This window comes from Lingula anatina, chromosome 9, assembly GCF_051362555.1.
Source record: "Lingula anatina isolate TDL-2025a chromosome 9, LinAna3.0, whole genome shotgun sequence".
NCBI classification, from domain to species: domain Eukaryota; kingdom Metazoa; phylum Brachiopoda; class Lingulata; order Lingulida; family Lingulidae; genus Lingula; species Lingula anatina.
Window position 1 is genome coordinate 1,700,565 of NC_141775.1, and position 19,134 is coordinate 1,719,698.

General features: G+C 36.0%; 2 protein-coding genes across 4 annotated transcripts; one reads left to right on the plus strand and one right to left on the minus strand.

The window, feature by feature from the left end:
* The first annotated feature begins 344 nt into the window (after positions 1–344).
* Positions 345–15,763, plus strand: LOC106175440 (lipoma-preferred partner homolog). Of its 2 annotated transcripts, none has more exons than XM_086995936.1 (11): positions 345–517; positions 1,580–1,771; positions 6,448–6,711; positions 7,428–7,518; positions 8,738–8,925; positions 9,400–9,501; positions 9,814–9,881; positions 10,116–10,163; positions 10,678–10,808; positions 10,945–11,065; positions 11,409–15,763. In XM_086995936.1, the coding sequence occupies exons 2-11, from the start codon at positions 1,603–1,605 to the stop codon at positions 11,538–11,540; spliced, it is 1,314 nt and encodes a 437-aa protein (XP_086852062.1). In that variant the 5' UTR covers positions 345–517; positions 1,580–1,602; the 3' UTR covers positions 11,541–15,763. The 2 variants fall into 2 exon arrangements, with proteins under 2 accessions (XP_086852062.1, XP_013412899.2); XM_013557445.2 differs by having other exon boundaries at positions 1,580–1,756.
* Positions 15,419–19,128, minus strand: LOC106168264 (uncharacterized). 2 transcript variants are annotated; one of them, XM_013547272.2, is made up of 5 exons: positions 18,764–19,128; positions 18,275–18,430; positions 17,724–18,002; positions 17,310–17,425; positions 15,419–16,905 (listed from the first exon to the last, which is right to left on the minus strand). In XM_013547272.2, the coding sequence occupies exons 2-5, from the start codon at positions 18,402–18,404 to the stop codon at positions 16,465–16,467; spliced, it is 966 nt and encodes a 321-aa protein (XP_013402726.2). In that variant the 5' UTR covers positions 18,405–18,430; positions 18,764–19,128; the 3' UTR covers positions 15,419–16,464. The 2 variants fall into 2 exon arrangements, with proteins under 2 accessions (XP_013402726.2, XP_013402725.2); XM_013547271.2 differs by having other exon boundaries at positions 18,789–19,127.
* Positions 19,129–19,134: the final 6 nt, after the last annotated feature.

Here is a 19,134-nt window from a genome sequence, read left to right on the forward strand (position 1 = left end):
GGTCATGTTGGCCTAAATATTTTCCAGCCCAGGTTAAGTCTGACAGTTTGTAGATTCGACCTCACACAAATGTCATCGCGTTATTTTTAAATGAATAACAAAAGAATAGATGTTTTGTAGAAGGACGTTGTGCTTTACCCTACGTACATCTTGATCAATATGCAAACTACTTAAATTTGGCGAGCCTCTCTCGCATCGTTAGCATTCCAAAGTCACCCTATCACGTCGTTTCCTGCGTTACGATAAAGAGTTCCACATATTTCTTTATATATCTAAGTACAGTTTCAATAACTAACACACACAAAAATGTTTTGAAACGTATTTTATTGTTTTTAGCATAATTTTCATCTACAGGTTCTACAAAATGTTTAGATTAAAAAACATATGACTGAAAACGAATTCCGGAAGTTGCGTAGAAATATTCAGCATCCTCAGTGTTTGGTTGGAGTTAAGCTTCGTCTGTAGGCTCAAGTTTCAGAGGATCGGATCTAAAAACTCCTCGGACGTGTAATCTTAGGTAAGGATCAGCACTTCCATTTGCTCGCTTACTACTTATCGTACATTTATGCAGAAAACTGTATCGTATGCTTAAACGACAGCTTAATTGTAAGTAAAACTTCTGAGAGAGTTAAACTTCGGCAGCCGGCTGTTTTTTTGTTGATATGTCAAATGACAAAAGTCAGTGTCACCATGAAGTAGCTATTCTAGTCACACTCTCTTTGTTTGAGGTAAACCATTAAAAGCTGTTCAGGTTATTCACAGAATATTAAAATGGTTACTAGTTGTGTTTTTATTTCTTTTCGTAGATCAACAGTATCACTATATATTTCATTAGATATCGTTCATCATAAATAACAATATTTGCTAGATATTTTTAATACAGGTACTAAAATTGAGAATAGGGTGTTGGCTGATTTCTCGTTATATACATACATTTAGTATTTTCAGTCCACCCTGTCTGCTTTTTAACCCTATCCCTAGTGAAATCCAACATAACATCATTTAAACAGGAAAGGGGGACCCAGTGTTGTTGAAATGGTGGCGGTGGTGGTGTGTGTGTGTGTGTGTGCGTGTGTGCAGAATACAAGCTAAATTCATGTACAACACTGTAATCATACACATTACTAGTACTAGTAGGCAACTGTGTCTTTGTGGCTGTATCCAGCGATATCGAGCAGCAAATAGTTCTCTTTATTCCAAAATTTTAATGTACTTTGTCTTTGACCTAATCAGGTCAGAAGTAGTCAAAATAAATAAAATATCATGCCTGTTTTATAATCAATAAGACATGTTAATTAGCTAATATTACTATTGAGTGCTATAATTCTGATTGAATACTCCACAGGGAGGTTGAGCATCAATGCCCAGTCTGTACCAAAAATGACTAAGAGCCAAAGTAAACTGTGCTAAAACCATGTGTTGTGCAGTGTACTAGTATAAGAACTGAACTTATTTTTACTTTTCCTTTATTTATTTATTTATTTATTTTTTTTTTTTTTGTGAAATAAGACCTTGGTCTGTCTGTGAGATTAATATTGTAACTTGACCTACATTTATCTTGGAACTCTTTTTTTTTTAGGATTTTAAAAGAAGCAACTCACCATGACAACCCAGGCACGGCTGATGCGGGAGCTAGGGGTGCCTGACCAAGGGGGCGGAAAGAAGCCAGGGCCCGCTGTGGCACCAAAGCCCAAGTTTCGAAGTCCTCAAATGTCTCCACAGCCTCAGGAATACAGGGCACAGCAGTTTCGAACCGGTACTTGTATGAGGGGTGAGAGAGAAAGATTGTGATTGGTTGCCCTTTGTTTTCTGTGAGAAGAGGTATATGAGAGAGAAAGAGAGAGAGAGAGAAGAAACCCTGATGCAGATATTGAATAATAACTGAATTTGTTCAGTTTGCCCCCCCCCCCAAAAAAAAAAGTAAAGAAAAAGTCGATTTGAAACTAGAGCTGTGCTCTCTCTAAATATGGTGTTTGTGTGTGTGAATATGTGTATTTTCATGTGTTTTGAGGTTTCTACAAGCACAGGATAGTGTGTGTACAAATGTGTGCACATGCTGAGTTACGTGTGAACATGCATGTGTGTACTGGCACTTGTGTGTGCACATACCTCTAATGGTCGTATCGCCTGAAGGCTGCTTTAAAAGAGGTCTTTTACCATGGGCGTGTGTTTGTATGCTATAGTGTGTGCCACCTGTCTGGGGCTGTGTCTCCACTGTTTATATAAATAACAGTAACATCTGAGGCGTGCTTTGTATGCCAAGTTGACTAAGGTCAGGATTCAGTTTATGCCTGTTTTCACTCCTTGACAAAAGCTAGTTTGACAATAGCTGAAACTGTTTATCTCCTGTGTACATGGTGCGGTGGATACAAAAGCCGCGGGATTGTCTCAGTTATTTGAGTAACTCTCACATCAACCACCACAGCAGATGAATGCTGAACGGATCTTTGATTGGATTTGCTTTATAAGAAATATTGCCATGTTTTAGGGTGGTGGTGGTGTTTTTTTTAATAGTTAAATATGAGTGCACAAGAGTGTCATGCCATCAGTTTATATGCTCATTTCACATTTTGATTGTCATACTGCAGCTTTTTTACCAAAGTTTACCAAACCAATGATAAGATTTTAATTAAAATTTTGATTTTTTTTTTCTAGTTTAAAACCAAAATGAAAAACTTACATTTAATGCAGAAATTTTTGTATGTCACTTCAGGCTTTCTTAGAGTTGAATTCAAGCATCTAACAAAGATCTCACAGTAAAGACCGATTCGGAGCCAGTTCATTTATGGAAGCCTGTGAACTGGTTCAAAAACTATTTTACGTGTTCACCTAACTAGCATGTCACATCTCAGTGTTGGTGACTCAGCTTGTGGTTGACCAAGTTCATCTGTCTCTGTGCCGGGTGATGCAGATGTAGTACTAGTAATGCATAAGTACGGTTATTGGTAGCAAATTTCAAACACCCTCTTCCACACACACACACACACACACACACACACACACACAGACGCACACACAGACAGACACACACACTCAGACACACACACAGACACACACACAGACACACACACACACACCAGACAAAAACAAAGAGAGACAGAATCATGGATGAAAGGCAAGTAAACAAGAAAAAAAAATTATTTGCCTGCCAGCATCCTACTAGTTTCAACAGTGCTTGGATAGCACAATATCACTGAAATCCAAAATCCCTTGCTATATGGCATGTCAATGCGTACTCTACTTACACTTTCATGGAAATAATACACGAAAAGAATGGTTTTAAGGGCATTTGGTTCTTTTCTATTAGATAGTCTTATTGAGGGAGAAAGAGAGACATCAAGAAATAAAATGAACATAAAACAAAATTACCCTGTCAGCTTTAGTACTTGGCAAAGAGCACAAGGACATTTTCATTGCCACTTGGGAATAGAAATTGCCAGACATCTGTCATAATACTCATTAATTTGTTGTATGTCTAGTCTCTGCAGAATTTTGAATGCTTTCATGGGTTTTGATTAAGTACTAGAAATGATGGTAAAAGCATGTTCCAATAAGTTCCAGCTTTAAGGTCAACTTTAACCATTTGGCAATTTCCCCAAAATTCATATTTTCTATAAAAAAAAAACTAAAATAAAAGTAATTGATGTTGATTGTTCCTTCTGAATATGTTGGCCAGTCATTCAGAACTTAAACAGTGTCTAAAAAATGGAATAAACATCCAATCTAAATGATGGGATGGGTCCAGCAGTGAGTTAGGAGTAAAAAAAAAGATGCTTTCTTCTTAAGGAAAATTTATTTTGGCGAGTAAATTCAATATGCGGAACCTTTATAGTTTGAAACTAACTGTAAGAATCTTGCCTTGGAGTGCAGTCCTTCTTAAAAAATATCTTAACTGCCCCCAGTTCTCATCAGTATACCACAGGCGCCATTCAGATCGAGAAGAGCCAAGTGCTAGCTAGTTCGCAACCTAAATATGGTGGATCTACACAAAAAGAAGACTGCTTAATCCTGTAATTATCGCTCTGCCTCTCACACGCCTCCCCGCGCGTCGAATCTCACCCATTTAAATTGTGCTGTGATTTAATTACTAGTACAGTGCCCCTGCAAGGACGACGCATGGGAAGTGGGCCTTAGGATACTGTAATTTAAAGCTTGATAAAAATTTTATCACCCTGGCCTGTTTACACAGGAGGCATGTATAAACAATCTGTACAAAGTGAAAGTGATTAGAAATGTCTATTTATAAATATATATAGAGGGTGGGTATAAACAGTCTGTACATGTATGGTATAAGTTGGGCCAGCCCAACTTGAGTAGAAATGGGCCTCACGTAGATGTTTTAAAGCTCAAGAAAACAGACAGGAGGAGACAACCAGACACATCTAAATTGATTTCTTTTTGTCATGCATCCTTGTGTGACAGAACACTTCAGTGGTGGAGAAAAGAGTAACAAAGGAGGCATCCTTCTTGTTTAATGGTCTCAAATGTTGACCTCTCACCCGAATAGTAGTTTGTACTTATGTGTGGAAGGGTGATGAATAGAGATATATAAGACAGAATGAAGAATGATTAATGGCCAATTTGGAAGATAGGAGGATTGGAGTGGGTGGCGGTTGGAATGGAGGACGAGAGTGTGTGTGTGTGTGTGTGTGTGTGTGGTTGCACACATGCAGGCGAGTAAAGAGTGGGAGGGTTAAAAAACAGAGAGAGAGAGAGACTTCTAGGGAGAAGGGACAGAAAACCATTTATGACATTTTAATTCTAGGTTTGGCATTTAAAGTACAATGATGTAATACCATAAATAACAAATAGATTTTTTATGTTAGTAGTGACTAGTTGTACGGACTTGAATTTGGGTTCTGGGGAAAAACATAAATTGATAATTGTACTTCACATCAGGATTAGAAAACAGTACAGCAGAATTAGAGCTCTCGTCAGAAAAAGTCAGGCTGCAGCAGTTTACAACATCCCTCTGATCTGAAACATTTGTTAGTGGGGTTGGAGGAGGGTTAATTTTTCATGATTTCCACACGTTCTTGTTATGATTTTATGAAATACAGGTCTGACAGAAACAGGCATTTCATTGGAAACATGATGAATGTATGGTGTACGTATTTTTCAAACTGATAACTTCTGTATATATTATTGCATTTAACTCCAAGTTTTAGTGTGGATTTGTATATTTGTATGGTGTAATTGCACACACGGTTTATGTATAATCTGTTGATAGTGTGTATATTTCAGTATAGCTTCTTTGGACATAGCTATGTAGAAACTTTTTTAGTGCCAACTTATAAATGAGTTGTAAAAATTGTCAGAAAGCAGTCAAGAAATCAGTACTAGTATATACAAATTGATGAGAAATTTCATTTTATTTTTACTGGTCCCACAAACTTTCCTATTGACTTAATCTTCCACCCCCCTGTCATTTTTTTTATTAAGTCACTTGCAATGGAGATAAATCTCTGTCAGTTTCACTTGTGACAATAAAAATAAGAAATTTGGAACTTGAAAATCATATTCATAATGGTTCATATATCAATTTTTTTCAGTCAGCAGTTCTACATAGGGTATTCATTCAGTTGGTTATTTAGGAGAAATGGCTTTAATTTCCAGGAAAAGTCAATTTTTTTTATATGGAGGTTTAATCCACATTGTATGTATGCCCTTCAAGTTTTAACTTAAAAGTAAAAGACCTGGTTTTGACGTAAGTTCCCTATGTGAAAGCAGGCCCAGATTTGAACAGGGGTTAAGGGTGCCTGGATCAGTCGTGTGCACAAGGTGTTTCTTTTTACAGCACCTGGGCCATTTCTTGTCAGTGATGCCCACATTATTGGCCCCGTAATAGTTGCACACACTTTAGTACTGAGTGCTACTCTTTTTTTTGGAAAAAAAAAATGAAAAGTAATTTATGTACTAGTACTACTGAAACAGTTGTGTAAATCAGATATGACTTTGGGACATCCCATGTGCGTACTAGCATAGTGTACTTTGAAGTGTGTGCTTGTGTGTGCATTTGTGTGTGTGTGCATGTATGTGTGCGTGCATGTGTGTGTGTGTGTGTGTGTGTGTGTGTGTGTGTGTGCATTTGCATGTGTGTGTGTGTGTGTGTGTGTGTGTGTGCTTGCATATTTATGTAATTGAAATGTAGTCTTCAGTTTATGCATGCGTGGATGTATTACTTTGATTTCTTGACAGTTTTTGTGTAAAATTTGTTTTAAAAGATATTTTAAAGTCAGTTTGCTTTAATTCAAGGTTTGCTTTGTGTGAATTTGTTACTGATTAATTGTAAAGCTTGAAAAAAGCATGGTTGTTGTATGTATGAATCATGACTTTTTACATATTTTCCAAGACCTTGTTTTTATGAGATTTTCAAAATAACTGTTTTTTTACCGATCCGTGTGTTATGTTTGTGCTTTGTTTTATGCTTGTTCTCCCCTTTCTCAGCATCTTACCAATACCAAGATGAGTTTCCCCCGCCTCCTCCCCCTCAGACCAATTTCTCCAGTCCGCAGCCGTTCTACAAACATTACGAAACCACACCGCAGGATGATTTCCCTCCCCCGCCCCCTGTCGTACAGGATTACGGTGGAACAGAGAGCGTGAATGACACGAAGAAACCTTACGAAGCGCATGCAGTGCCTCAACCTGCTTCGTATCAGCAGACGACGACAACAAGGCCTACGTACACTGCATCTAGCACATATGCAGGTGTGACAAATGAGTCTTTTCTTGATTTGGTATTGCTTGAAAATTATTTTTGTTTAATTTAAAGGATTGATTGAGATGCTGAACAGCCTATTTGAAGATATTTTCATTGTTTATATTGCATGTTTGCCAATGTGCATTGGTTGTTGTCAGGTTGAATAAGCAATTAAATTTTTTTCTTTGTGAATCTTCCCTCTTAATATTTAAAGTAAAAAGATTTATTTTGACACTGTGTTGAAGGGCGATTTATACTGCTCTCTGTCTTGAACTGATTTCAGCTTATACATGCATTTGTATATGTGATTTTTATCTGTCTGGTTTTAAAGGGCAAGTCTTGCAGTTTCAGTTTGTACATCTTGCTAAGAATTATGAATTTTGAATGCACGGCGTACATGAATACATGTTGCATGGCTTTGCAGTGGTTGTGGTGATACAAAGCTCATGTCTCTGTGTGGGAATTAGCTTATAAATCCTTATATTTCTTGTGCCCTCTCCATCTGTTCCTCTCTCTCCAATATGGCGTGCTTGATTAGATAAATTAGGGGGAGGGAGGGGGTCTCCTTTTTAGCAGCCTCTGATCCTATGACTGGCCTAAGGGGGATTGAGGGGTTCTCTTCACTTTTTAAGATTCTCAGATTATATGTTTGGTTTTTCGAAATCACCATAATGTATTTTGGTTTCACATTCATTGTAAAGATTTTTTCTGTGTTTATCTACAGGAGCTGCAGGTCCAGTTTTAGATGGCAGAAGTCCTTTCAGCTCTGGGTCTGTGTCCCCCAGCTACCCTGCTTCCTCCTACAGCTCATATAGGTACGATGTTATTATTATTATTATTATTATTATTATTATTATTATTGAATATAATCAAGTGTATGGTTTTCACTTACAGTTCAAACTGATAGTACATTTCTTCTTCTTCTTCTTCTTATTATTATTATAGGAGAAAATGCATTGGTCACCTCTTGTTTTGTAAAAAAAAACTTGCTAATCTTTTTTAAGGCATGGCCTACTTTGCAAATGTTTAGCTCGGCTAAATTTCTTTGTATTTTTTGCTGTATCCGTGGTCAGGGCCCCTTGACTCCATTTTGGTTTATATCAGGATAAATATGTAGTTATAAATAAATAAATAAATAGATTAATTAATTAATTAAAAATTAAAAGATACTATTCTCAGTAAGTTGAAAAGTGGACTGCTACATCCAAATATTAGATGTACATTTATATACAGTAGTGCAGAGTATTTAATACTAATAAAGTTTAAACTGGTTTCATTGCAAGTCCTTTTGTAAAACTGATCCCTGATTTTCCCCTGCCGTGGATAATAAAACTGGGCACGGATTGGCCCCAGCTATGGATAATTAACCTGGACACTGATTGGCCCCAGCTAAGGATAATTAGATGTAGCGGCAGCTGTGTTTTACTTGGAATCTGAATATGATCAGGGCAACATGACACATTGATTTTTAGTTGTGTTTGATACAGAAGCTGTTGAAAATTTTCTATACAGTATCATTCAAGCAGCAAGGGCAGGGCTGGTAAGTCAGTGTCATAAAAATGGTCTAAAGTGTGGGTTAGTCTGAACTTAGACTGCTTAGAAACTTAGCCAGCTAAGTTGTGTTTCACATAGACTAGTATCTTCAGTTGCCTTTTACACAAAAGAATTTTTGTCCCAAATTTTGATCTAAACTTAAATTTAAGCCTATTTTGACTCAAGACTAATCTGTTGTAGTCTCCCCTCTACCAGGGTTGCAGATTGATTTTTTACTAGATGTTATTCTGGCTATGTCTGTGCACAAATCTGTTCAGAATCTGAGATTGAGCAAAAATTTTTGTAAAAACCTAAAGTCAACACTCAGCTCTCCTCTGTTAGAGAGTAGTCTTAGTAGGCCACTTGAAATATTTTGCCCAATTTATGAAAAAAAAATGGGTAATGATTTAGACCAATAGTGCCATTCTTATTTTCAGTGATAGTTATAGTGATGTTGAAATTGGACATACAAATAAGCTCAATTTTCATTTGTTATCGTAGGTCTACCCCCCAGAGTTACGAGGACCACTACGCTTCAGATCCACCTCCGCCAGTGCACCCTGGTGGCAGTAATTATTCACAGCCACTGAGAGCTGAACCAGCAAAGACAGGGAGCGAGGCAGAAGTTGATGCTTTGACCAATTTGTTAGTCAAGAGCATGGAGGCTTCGTCAGATCCAGATTTTTTTGGTGATTGCTTTTTGGGTACTTTATTGGTAGATAGTAAAAAGAGAGAGAGATGTAACATTTTTAGAATAGCAGCAGCTATAGAGTAAATATTTCTTAAAGTCTTTGAGTAATACAATTTCATTTTGAATAACCACAGGAGAGTTACTCACCTGCGTTATGTCATGCAGTGAGTAAAAATTCCCAGACAATTTTCAGCTGTTGACAAATCTATATGAGGTCTAGGCAAAACCATCAAATGAATAGGAATTCAAAGATGTAAGGATCTAAGTATCATGAATATTTTCTCAGTGTTACTTTTACATATCCAGTGAAACAGTTTTTCTTATGCTAGACCCAAATGCACATGTGCAGTAGACCACAAAAAACAAATAAATTTTTTATCATGTCCTTCACATAAAACATACCAGAGTTGACAAAAAATGATCTCTTTTGTTGAGGGAGGAATTGGTGTTAATTTTCTGTATCTTGTTCCAGGAATGTGTGCCAAATGTAAGGAGAAGGTCAGTGGTGCTGATAATGGCTGCACTGCGATGGAGCAGGTCTTTCATATTGGGTGCTTCACCTGCGCCACCTGTGGTAAGTGAGTTCAGATCACCTGCGCCACTTGTGGTAAGTGAGTTCAGATCACCTGCACCACCTGTGGTAAGCAGGGCTCACATAGCCTTGGCAAGTGCCTGAATTCAGCCCTCCATCTTAAATTCAGTTTGTGGCTTTTAAAAGTACTTGAAATTGCTTTTAGCATTTAAAGGGCTTATTTTCCATCACATTTGTCCTTGAAAAGTACTAGTACTTGAATTTAATCAGTGAGCAATTTTTCAAAGTAATATCAATTCTTGTCATTTTCACATAAATATTGTTGCACTGAGAACAATCTCATTTTATTTTTAGGAGCCAAACTTAGGGGTCAACCTTTCTATGCAATGGAGGCCAAGCCTTATTGTGAAGGATGTTACATGGTATGTTGAAACATTACTGTAAAGCTGCATTCTGATAGGATTGTACCAAAACTGATCCCTTTCTTTAATTGTTTGGATCAAAGAGATATTTAGAACATTTGGAAATAAGATAAAGTAGGGAAAAAAGAAAAGATTGGAAAAGATGATGTAAAGCTTTGAGTTTAGAGCTAAAAGTTTACACGGTGGTCCAGGACACTGTTTTGAAACATTTATTTATCATAATCTGAATTTCAGAACACCTTAGAGAAATGTTCAGTTTGTTCAAAAGCAATTACACACAGGGTAAGTGTTGTCTTTTTGATCTTCCTTAAACATTATTTAGATAGATGAATCACCAAAGAATAATCAAGAAATAAGAATGAAATTGACTTAAATAAATAATACATTGATCAGATTTAATTCTCAGAATTTACCTTTCTAACATCTTTTATTCATATTTTTACATGAAATATCATTTTCTACCAAAATTACTTATTTATCCTCTTCGAGCATACCTGAATGATAATGGATACCTGTATGTGACTTCTTGACTTGCATAATCCATTGCAATGTGACACGGGAAGCTTGTCTATAAAAAAAATGAGTAAAAAAATGAGTAAAAAAGGATGATGGCAAGAAAGTGGATTTTTTTATTAGCGTCTCTCACTGTTGAAGTCAAACTTTGCTTCTGTGGGTATCAGCAACTCTCTTCAGATGTTATGGTACAATCTACAAACCACTTGCAACACTTCAAATTGGGAGTTCTTCACATCTTTTGTGATATGTCATCAATTGAGTATTTGAACTCGTATTGCAGATCCTCCGGGCCACAGGGAAGCCTTACCATCCCGAGTGCTTCACGTGTGTGGTGTGCAATAAGAGCCTTGACGGCATTCCTTTCACTGTAGATGCCACCAATCAGATACACTGTATTGAGGACTTCCACAGGTAGTTACTGGCTGAAATGTGTTAGTTGAGAAAACTTTCCGCGTACTTTGGTGCTTACTGTGTTGCGACTTAGCTGTGATATTTCACCTGTTGTGATTTTTCATTTTTGCAGTAGCGAAACTTGTTCTCGTTTCAGAAAATTTGCCCCTCGTTGCTGCGTGTGCCAGCAGCCTATAATGCCGGACAACGGCCAGGAGGAGACGGTCCGTATTGTCGCCATGGACAAAAGCTTTCATGTCAACTGCTACAGATGTGAGGTAAGACTGGTGACTTATTCCACAACTTTTCAGGTTACCACAGGGGGATTATTCCTTTAAATTACAATTGCTGAATCACCATGGTACACCAGGTCCAAAACCATTAACAAATATAGATATATTTTCAAGTTCTGTGTTTCCAATTTTTAAGTCACTTTGGTAACAAGACTAGCAAATTTTACTCCTAAAGGTGTAGATTAAAACTTAGTATTCAAATTTAGTCCCGACCTGTCCCATATATTATTGCATGAAAATTGACAAAATGACTTATTTTTTGCATCTTTATTTTCTGCTTTTTGACCGTACATATGACAGCTTTGCTGCCTTGTTTTTTTCCCCTCAGGACTGTGGACTGATCCTGTCCTCGGAGGCTGAAGGACGCGGCTGTTACCCACTGGATGATCACCTCCTATGCAAGAACTGCAATGCTCTTCAGATACAGGCCATGACTTCCAAGATGACAACTGAATTATAACTGACCGCTGAGTTCTTATTTGGTCTGGTCGGATATTGTCATCTGCCTGGATGGCTGTCAAGTTTGTCCTGTATGTTATTACCGACCACTGAGTTATAGTTTGGTCAGATATTGTCATCTGCCTGGATGGATGTCCTGTTTGTCCTGTATGTTATTACTGACCACTGAGTTATAGTTTGGTCAGATATTGTCATCTGCCTGGATGGCTGTCAAGTTTGTCCTGTATGTTATTACTGACCACTGAGTTATAGTTTGGTCAGATATTGTCATGTGCATGGATGGATGTCCAGTTTATCATTACTGACCACTGACATTTAACTTGGTCAAGTTGTCTGAAATGTCCTGGACATCCTGGTTGAACACTTATTTGTCACATGAGTTCAGCATACTTATTTATATGTATCCTCTGCTTTTATAGATTTAAGCCAGTTTTTAAAATATTGGTCATGACAGATTTCCGATGAGGTCATATAAAGGCACAGCTACTTCTTGTGTGAAACTGTCTGTAACCATGATTTAAGTCGGTATTTATGACTTTTTATTATTTATTTATTTTTAACTGGTCCTTACTAGGGCATAATTTAGTTTTATATAGGATGTGTAGATGACCGGTGGCCAAAATCTGTCCATGATCTCCATGATTTGAGGCCAGTTTTATAGATAACTGTACATGAGATAGAGTTAAGTGTTACACAAGTGTTGATATTTTTCAGAGAAACAAGCACTGTGAAAGGTACGTTTTTTTTAAACTGAGGTTTCTTTTTCGTGCACTATAGGGTGCAAAAATGATCATCAAGTTCTTGTATGGTCACAGCAATTGCTCCATACTGTGGATGTTGCATAAGTTAGTTCTATCTGCCTGAGATTTTTTTTTCATAACATTCAAATTCTTTGCTATGAAAAACACAAAAGAAGCTTTTTATTATTATTTTTTAAGGCCTTTGTCTTAACCAGGTAAGACCAAGAAAATTTTTGAGATTTTTAGACAGTTCTTACAATTTACAATTTTTAGAAGATCTTACTCGTAGCTAATATTGCTCGGTGAAATTTGAGCATTCTTATTGTGCAAACTAACTGTGATGTCAAATGGAGTAAAGGGCGGGATTTAAAACTGTTTTAACAAAACTCTTTCTTAAAAGTAGTTAAGGCCTATTATTGCTGTTGAAATATGACATAGTTGGCGTGTTTTCAATCTGATAACTAGGTTGACCTATCTCGGTGTGAAGCTTTCTGCAGTCAGTCAAAGTACCCATAAACTCTGACTAAGATATTGGTCTAAAACTAAACCTAATTTGGGGCTTAAGTTCTTTTGTGCAAGACGTACCAGAAGTTACACAGGGATAACTGACAACCTACTGGGCTGTCTGTAATAAGAATACAGATGGTTTATTAAAGGGAAATGTTGTGTATTGCCTGAATCATGAAAATACTATTTTTAGTGTAGTGAGATGAATGATTAAGTAGCATTTCATCTTTCAGAGTATTTAGTTAACTTGTTTTAAACTTCTGCAGATAAAACTGATTGCATATGTTCGGTGGAAACCCTTCATAGTGATCAGTTACAACGCTTTGATGACAGCAAGAGAGTTAGTTTCTATGCTCTGAAACTCAAGGGGAGGGGGGGGGGGAAGTTGCTGTAGGAGAGGATATTACTATGATGCAGATTTGAAATTGTGCCATATTTATTATTAGCGAAATATTTATTTGCTAAGTATTGGTGAAGCAAGCATTATTATTAGATTGAATGTTTGGATAAAATGTAGTGCTTTAGGGATCGATTTTTTAAAATTGGGGGTGGGGGAGGGGTGTTGCACAGGGGACATTTCTTATGATAACTTCATGATAAAACATAAGTTAAGGTAAAAATATTTATCATTGCAAGTATATTATTAGCAGAGGTGGGAGTTTTCCTTTTATTGAAGATGGTTTTCTCCTTTTTATATGGAAAAGATTACTTTGCAAATGTGCTGGATTTTATATCAAATAATGTTAAACTGGAATTATACCTTGGATATTTTCAGATTTTTCTCTTCATTTGAGAACATTTCTTGAATGTTCAGTCCTTAAAATAACTTCAGGTTTCTGCTGTCTAAAATTGTTGATTTGCTTCATTCTTGTTCATTTTAAAAAATGTTTTAGGATAAGGCATAAGGCAGAGTATATCCAATAATGTATCAAACCCAGTGACTTATTTTGTCTAGTCAGTATTGTATTGGAAAGATAAGCAGTCTGTACGGGCACTTACTATACTGAACAAAATTGGGAAAGAGAATTTGTACAAATATAAATGACAAATTTATTTATTTAGTCAAAGGAGAAATTGTTCAAATTTTATGGTTAAGGATCACAGTTACATATTATGGACATGGTATTGGCTTTAATGGCAAACAAGTAGTGAAGGAGAAACCAGGGTCCAAAAAAACATTAAATGGGAGGGGGGGTGGGGGGGGGGGTGATTATTAGCACACAGACTCATGTCTAGACCAAACTGGAGGAAAATGGTTGTAATCTGATTATTCAATGACTTTGGTAATTTTTGATGTTAAAATAAAAAAGTCTAGCCTATTTGAAAGAGTCAGTACACAGTTTGTTTATACCTGGTAAGCCGTCATTGTATATTAAACACATCTGCATAAATATTATAATCCCTTCAATTGAATTAATTTTCATGTATCATGCTTTAACACACATACACACACACACACCCTTATGCATATATATAGAAGTGATTTTTTTTTCTGCTTCTCAGTTGCTCATGTAGAATATAGGACTTGCCAAACTAAATTGCTTGATGGTTCCTAGTTTACTCTAGGCTTGTGATGGGTGCAGATAAATTCTATGCCATATGTACAATGAATTAGGTAGCTATAAAATTTGTAATGAAATATGTTCCTGGATAGTGCATAGCAACCCTACCTCTTACTGAAACAGTAGTAAAAGTGTATTAGGCAGGAACTACATTATGCAATCTTTTTTAGCCCAGTATGGGAAAATAATATAAAATCATCAATAGAGATTTTGCAGGATTGGGAAGAGAGTGGGGTCAGAAATAATGGCAGACAGAATTTATCCATGGATAATATTTTTATTTTCATTTCTATTAAGTTCTGCCAGAGGGCAGTCTGTTGCACAACAGTGATTTTACCATGCTTGCAGGATTTTTAGGTGTATTTGGCACTGAAATGTCACTGAAGTAAGTTCAGTCAAAATGGAATCCTTTTCCTTATAATCTGGGATTCACGGCAGCTTTGTATAGTCATGGCTTGCATTACTGTCATATTATAGCAATAAGGTGTGGTCACATTTAGACAATATTTTCCACAATTTTATTAAAATACCCTATCACAGTATGTACATAAGGCACATTTTATACCTTACATAAGGGCACACAATGCTTTACTCCAATACAGCTAGCATACATTGGGTCAAAGTTGGTGGTTTACATGAAGACTAAAATTGTCAGTTCGGTGAAAGACTCATTATGTTATTCTTTGAATAACTTGAAGCCACTGGCTGCAATTTTACATGTTAGCGCGAGAGCAGTATTGTGTTCCAACTGCTGAGCAGTTGATCTCCTTAGAATAGTTTAGTTATGCAGTGCTGCCCCCAGTGGTGATTTTTTTCAGTCACACCAATCACTGTCAGTCATTGCACAGTGCTGCCTGTAGTGGTAATCATCAAAGTCACAGTCAACAGATTTGCACGTCTTTTGTATTTTTCATTACTGGGAGGTAGTCTGCATTTGTTGTATTCATATACATTTATATGTATTTAAATCATTATATATGAAGCTATCAGGTGCTACTTTCAGAGCTTCAGCAGGTGTTGACAACTTAGCTGAATTAAATATAATAGATCTACAGACAGAAGATGAAGACATATATAGAGCAACTTCTTTAATATATTCAAATGTAAGGGGAACTAATTACAGCGTCAGATTTTCACATCTCTTATAAAACAAATTATTTTCTTTATGAAAGGGGCAACAACAGCTTCAGAGTTAAACATCTTGGAAAAATATGGATAGCTTTAGCTGTGGTACCCAATCACCTTTAGTTAATAAAATAATTGTGAGAATCTAGTATAAAAAAATCACATTTATTTATTTTGTTCACTGCTTTTTTTATCAAGCTTTGTTGTCAACTCTGGAAGACTTCTGCTTTCATAATTATGCCATGGTGTTTGTAAGGTGAACTTCATAATAAAGTGTTATTTTATCTGAACCCATTTCATGTTTTGTGACTCGGATATGAAAGATTCTGGATATGTACTTATCATTTAGACACTAGATGGAAGGGAGAGGGTCGGGGGGGGACATCTCCAGAATAGAGCCTATTAACCTGGATAAACTCGTTTCATGATGAAGATGATATCACAGACAGAAATATTGGAGGTGATATTAAAAGTAATTTTTTTTTTTTGGGGGGGGGGGGGGGGAGATGCACCTTTAATAGATGCCAGCTTAATATTGCTGGACACTGAATACTATTGGATCTATTGACTTGACCTGATCAAGGATTTGTGCTGGAAATGAGAGGATGCATGACATATACCAGCTATTATGCTCATTAATAAACAGAGGGTATTCCGAGAGTGCAGACTTCTGGCATGGAAAAACTCCATGAAAAATTCTTTTCAAAATATATAATATCCTCTAAATCTCATTGGAATTTTGTAAAGGACTCTTTGAGAAAGGTCTATCTTGTCCACTAATAACTGAACAGAAAAAGCCACACCAATAAAAATGTTCCCTCTAATTAACAGAGGTAATGAATGAACAACCTCTGTGGGGAGAGGTCAAAGCTTGTTAGTTATATAAGAAGTGACCTTACATGCTTATTTGCTTGAACTGTAGCAGCACAAAGTACCTAGAAATTTTGGTGTCCAATCCAACTGCATCAAAATTAAATGTTTATTTGTGCTATCAATCATTCTTTTTGTCAGAAATCCACCATTTAACATCTGGCCCATTACTTTCTATAGGTTTGACAATTTCCAAAACAGTGGGGAAATAAATAGTATCTCTAATCTTATACTCCCTCCCTGCATCTCTAAAGGCAACCCTTATCCTGTCACGAACTGTCTTAGGGTTGTCCCAATTAGTCACAGGGGTATCTGAGGGAAGATCGTGCTGAGCAAATGAAATTTCTGGTTGTAAAAGTATATAGGCATGATCAGAGTCAAAAGCATATCTTGAGTGGTTAACTGGGTAGCAGGGTGCAAACGTCGTCACAAAGAAAGTGATTTTGTTGAACTGGAACACCCATCCTCTTTTGGCGATAAATGACTGCTTCATGCAATGCACGCCAGAAGGATCGTAGTCTGATATTGTTGTCAGAACTCTCCGCACAGCTTGTCCAAATGTCTGGAAATGAGGAAGAAAGAATCGATTTAATCACAATAATATTAATTATTATTATAGTAATGATGATGTATTGAAATCCTACTTTTCTTTAGAACTGCGTGGTATACTAATTTTTTTAACCATTTACTTGATTTTGTCCGAAGATAAAACAATTTTCCTGCATGGCTCAAAAGAACTGGAAAAATACTAATAAAAAAGTAAGATTAAAAAAAACAAAACAAAACAAAACAAACAAAACATCTTATACAGTAAGCCTTTAGGGTCAACACTGACAGAATTTCCTAAATTCAAAACATCTGGATGTTCTGAGCACCTCCCATTTCATGAATTATGACAAAAAGGATCATTATGTTATTTTATTTAATTTCTTCTGTACAGAATTCATGAAACATTACCGTACATACCTGGACATTCTTGCCATAGTCTCCTGGAAGTTCATAGACAAAACCATCCAGACCAAGAGGTTCACATAAACATGTAAACTTGAGGAAGGTTGGCACACTTTGATATATATTGTGTTCTGAAATAAATAAATAAATAAATAAATAAATTAATTAATTGACAAATAAATAAATTAATTAAAGAATTGTGAAGATGACATACTATTGTTGAGTGCTAAATGAAACTAGTAAAATATGAGAAAATGGAAAAGCACTTTAAAACCTCTGCCAATGCAACTCAATTTTCATTATCATAAATTATTATTAATCATCTAATAAATTAGCATAAATCTAATTATTAGTTAATAAACTTTAGTATGATTTAATTTTTCATTCTTTAATTACCTCATCTTAACACATGCCTTTATATGTACATACCTATACTTAAATCATAATTCCATTTCGGAGAACCCCATAACCGTGCCTTCTTTGCAAATATGCATTCTGTGTTCATTTTCAGACTCTCAAAATTTGCTAAAGAGTCAACGTCCTCTGCATCATAGGTCACAAGTTCAGTGACCTTGTGCTCCATAAGGTCAATGACCTTTCTTGGAAGGTCATCAACACTGATTTGTGGCTTGCCTTTCAAAGGATTCCTATTGGATTTTGGTATTGCATCTCTTTTATCTTCAGCATCATTTAATGCATAAAGTGAAACTGAAACAAAATAAAATAAAAATAGGTTTTTGGTTTGGTACAGCAAATGAGCTAATTCGAAAAGAAATTAAAATAATTCATTTTTACAGAGTATTTTTACCTTATTTCTCTATGTACCCCAAGCCTTTTTAAAACAATCAAAATACATAGTAGACCAGCTTTTAGACATGCCCCAAGCTTTAAATTTTCAATTTTGGCAATCATGGTCCTATTAAAATTTTCCATTTTACAGTTATTCAGTAGGTGGCGAATATGCTTGTATACACACGTACCTAACAATGCCACAAATGCAGTCAAAGAAGACCAAGATATCACAAGAGAAGTCCCCAGGAACCCTAAGAAGCATGAAATCCTAATACATAATATAAGATTGGATCTGTACTTATGAAGAGTGTTCCACATGGTGAATCAGCAGTCTGGCTTTAAACCTGAAAATAAATACGTAATACAGATAAATGTTAGGTAAACTACTCTGTTTTAAGATTTTAAAACTAATTCTGATTATATTTTTCTCTTATTTTTTTAAAAGTTGCTAGTAATAGTATAAAACTCAGAGTCAAAAGTCTTTCCCCATTTTTTAAGTCATTTATGGTTTTTGATCTTTACTCTATGCGTCTACATATAGTACATATAAAAATGCAAATAAAAGAACTTAAGAATGTTTTCCGTGCTGAAATTAAAGAGGTCTTCAGTGATCGATTTACAATTAATGTTCATATAAAAATCCTGCATGACACTCAATACGAATGCTTGCAACTTACTATAGTACATGTATAGATTGCTCACCTCCTACGCGCACCCAGCAAGGATTACCACTCTCTCCAAAACTTGAATTATTTTGTAAACCTTTGTAAACGTTAATATGTACGTACATTATCAACAAGTCAAAGCTGACGTCATGCCATGTTAATTTCAGTGGCAGTGTCAAACGTTCCACCGTGGAACTTGTACCCGTTTTTCTTCTAAATCTGACCAAATCGAAATATTTTCCAGCGATTCTTACAGCTGTACACTACAATTCGATTTTCTAAACACCACCTTATTTAGAGTAGCATGTCATGCTTTATCAAGACAAGAAACTTAAGAAAGAAATCTACATTTTATCAGAGAAGTTTGTTTATCCCGGAAGTAG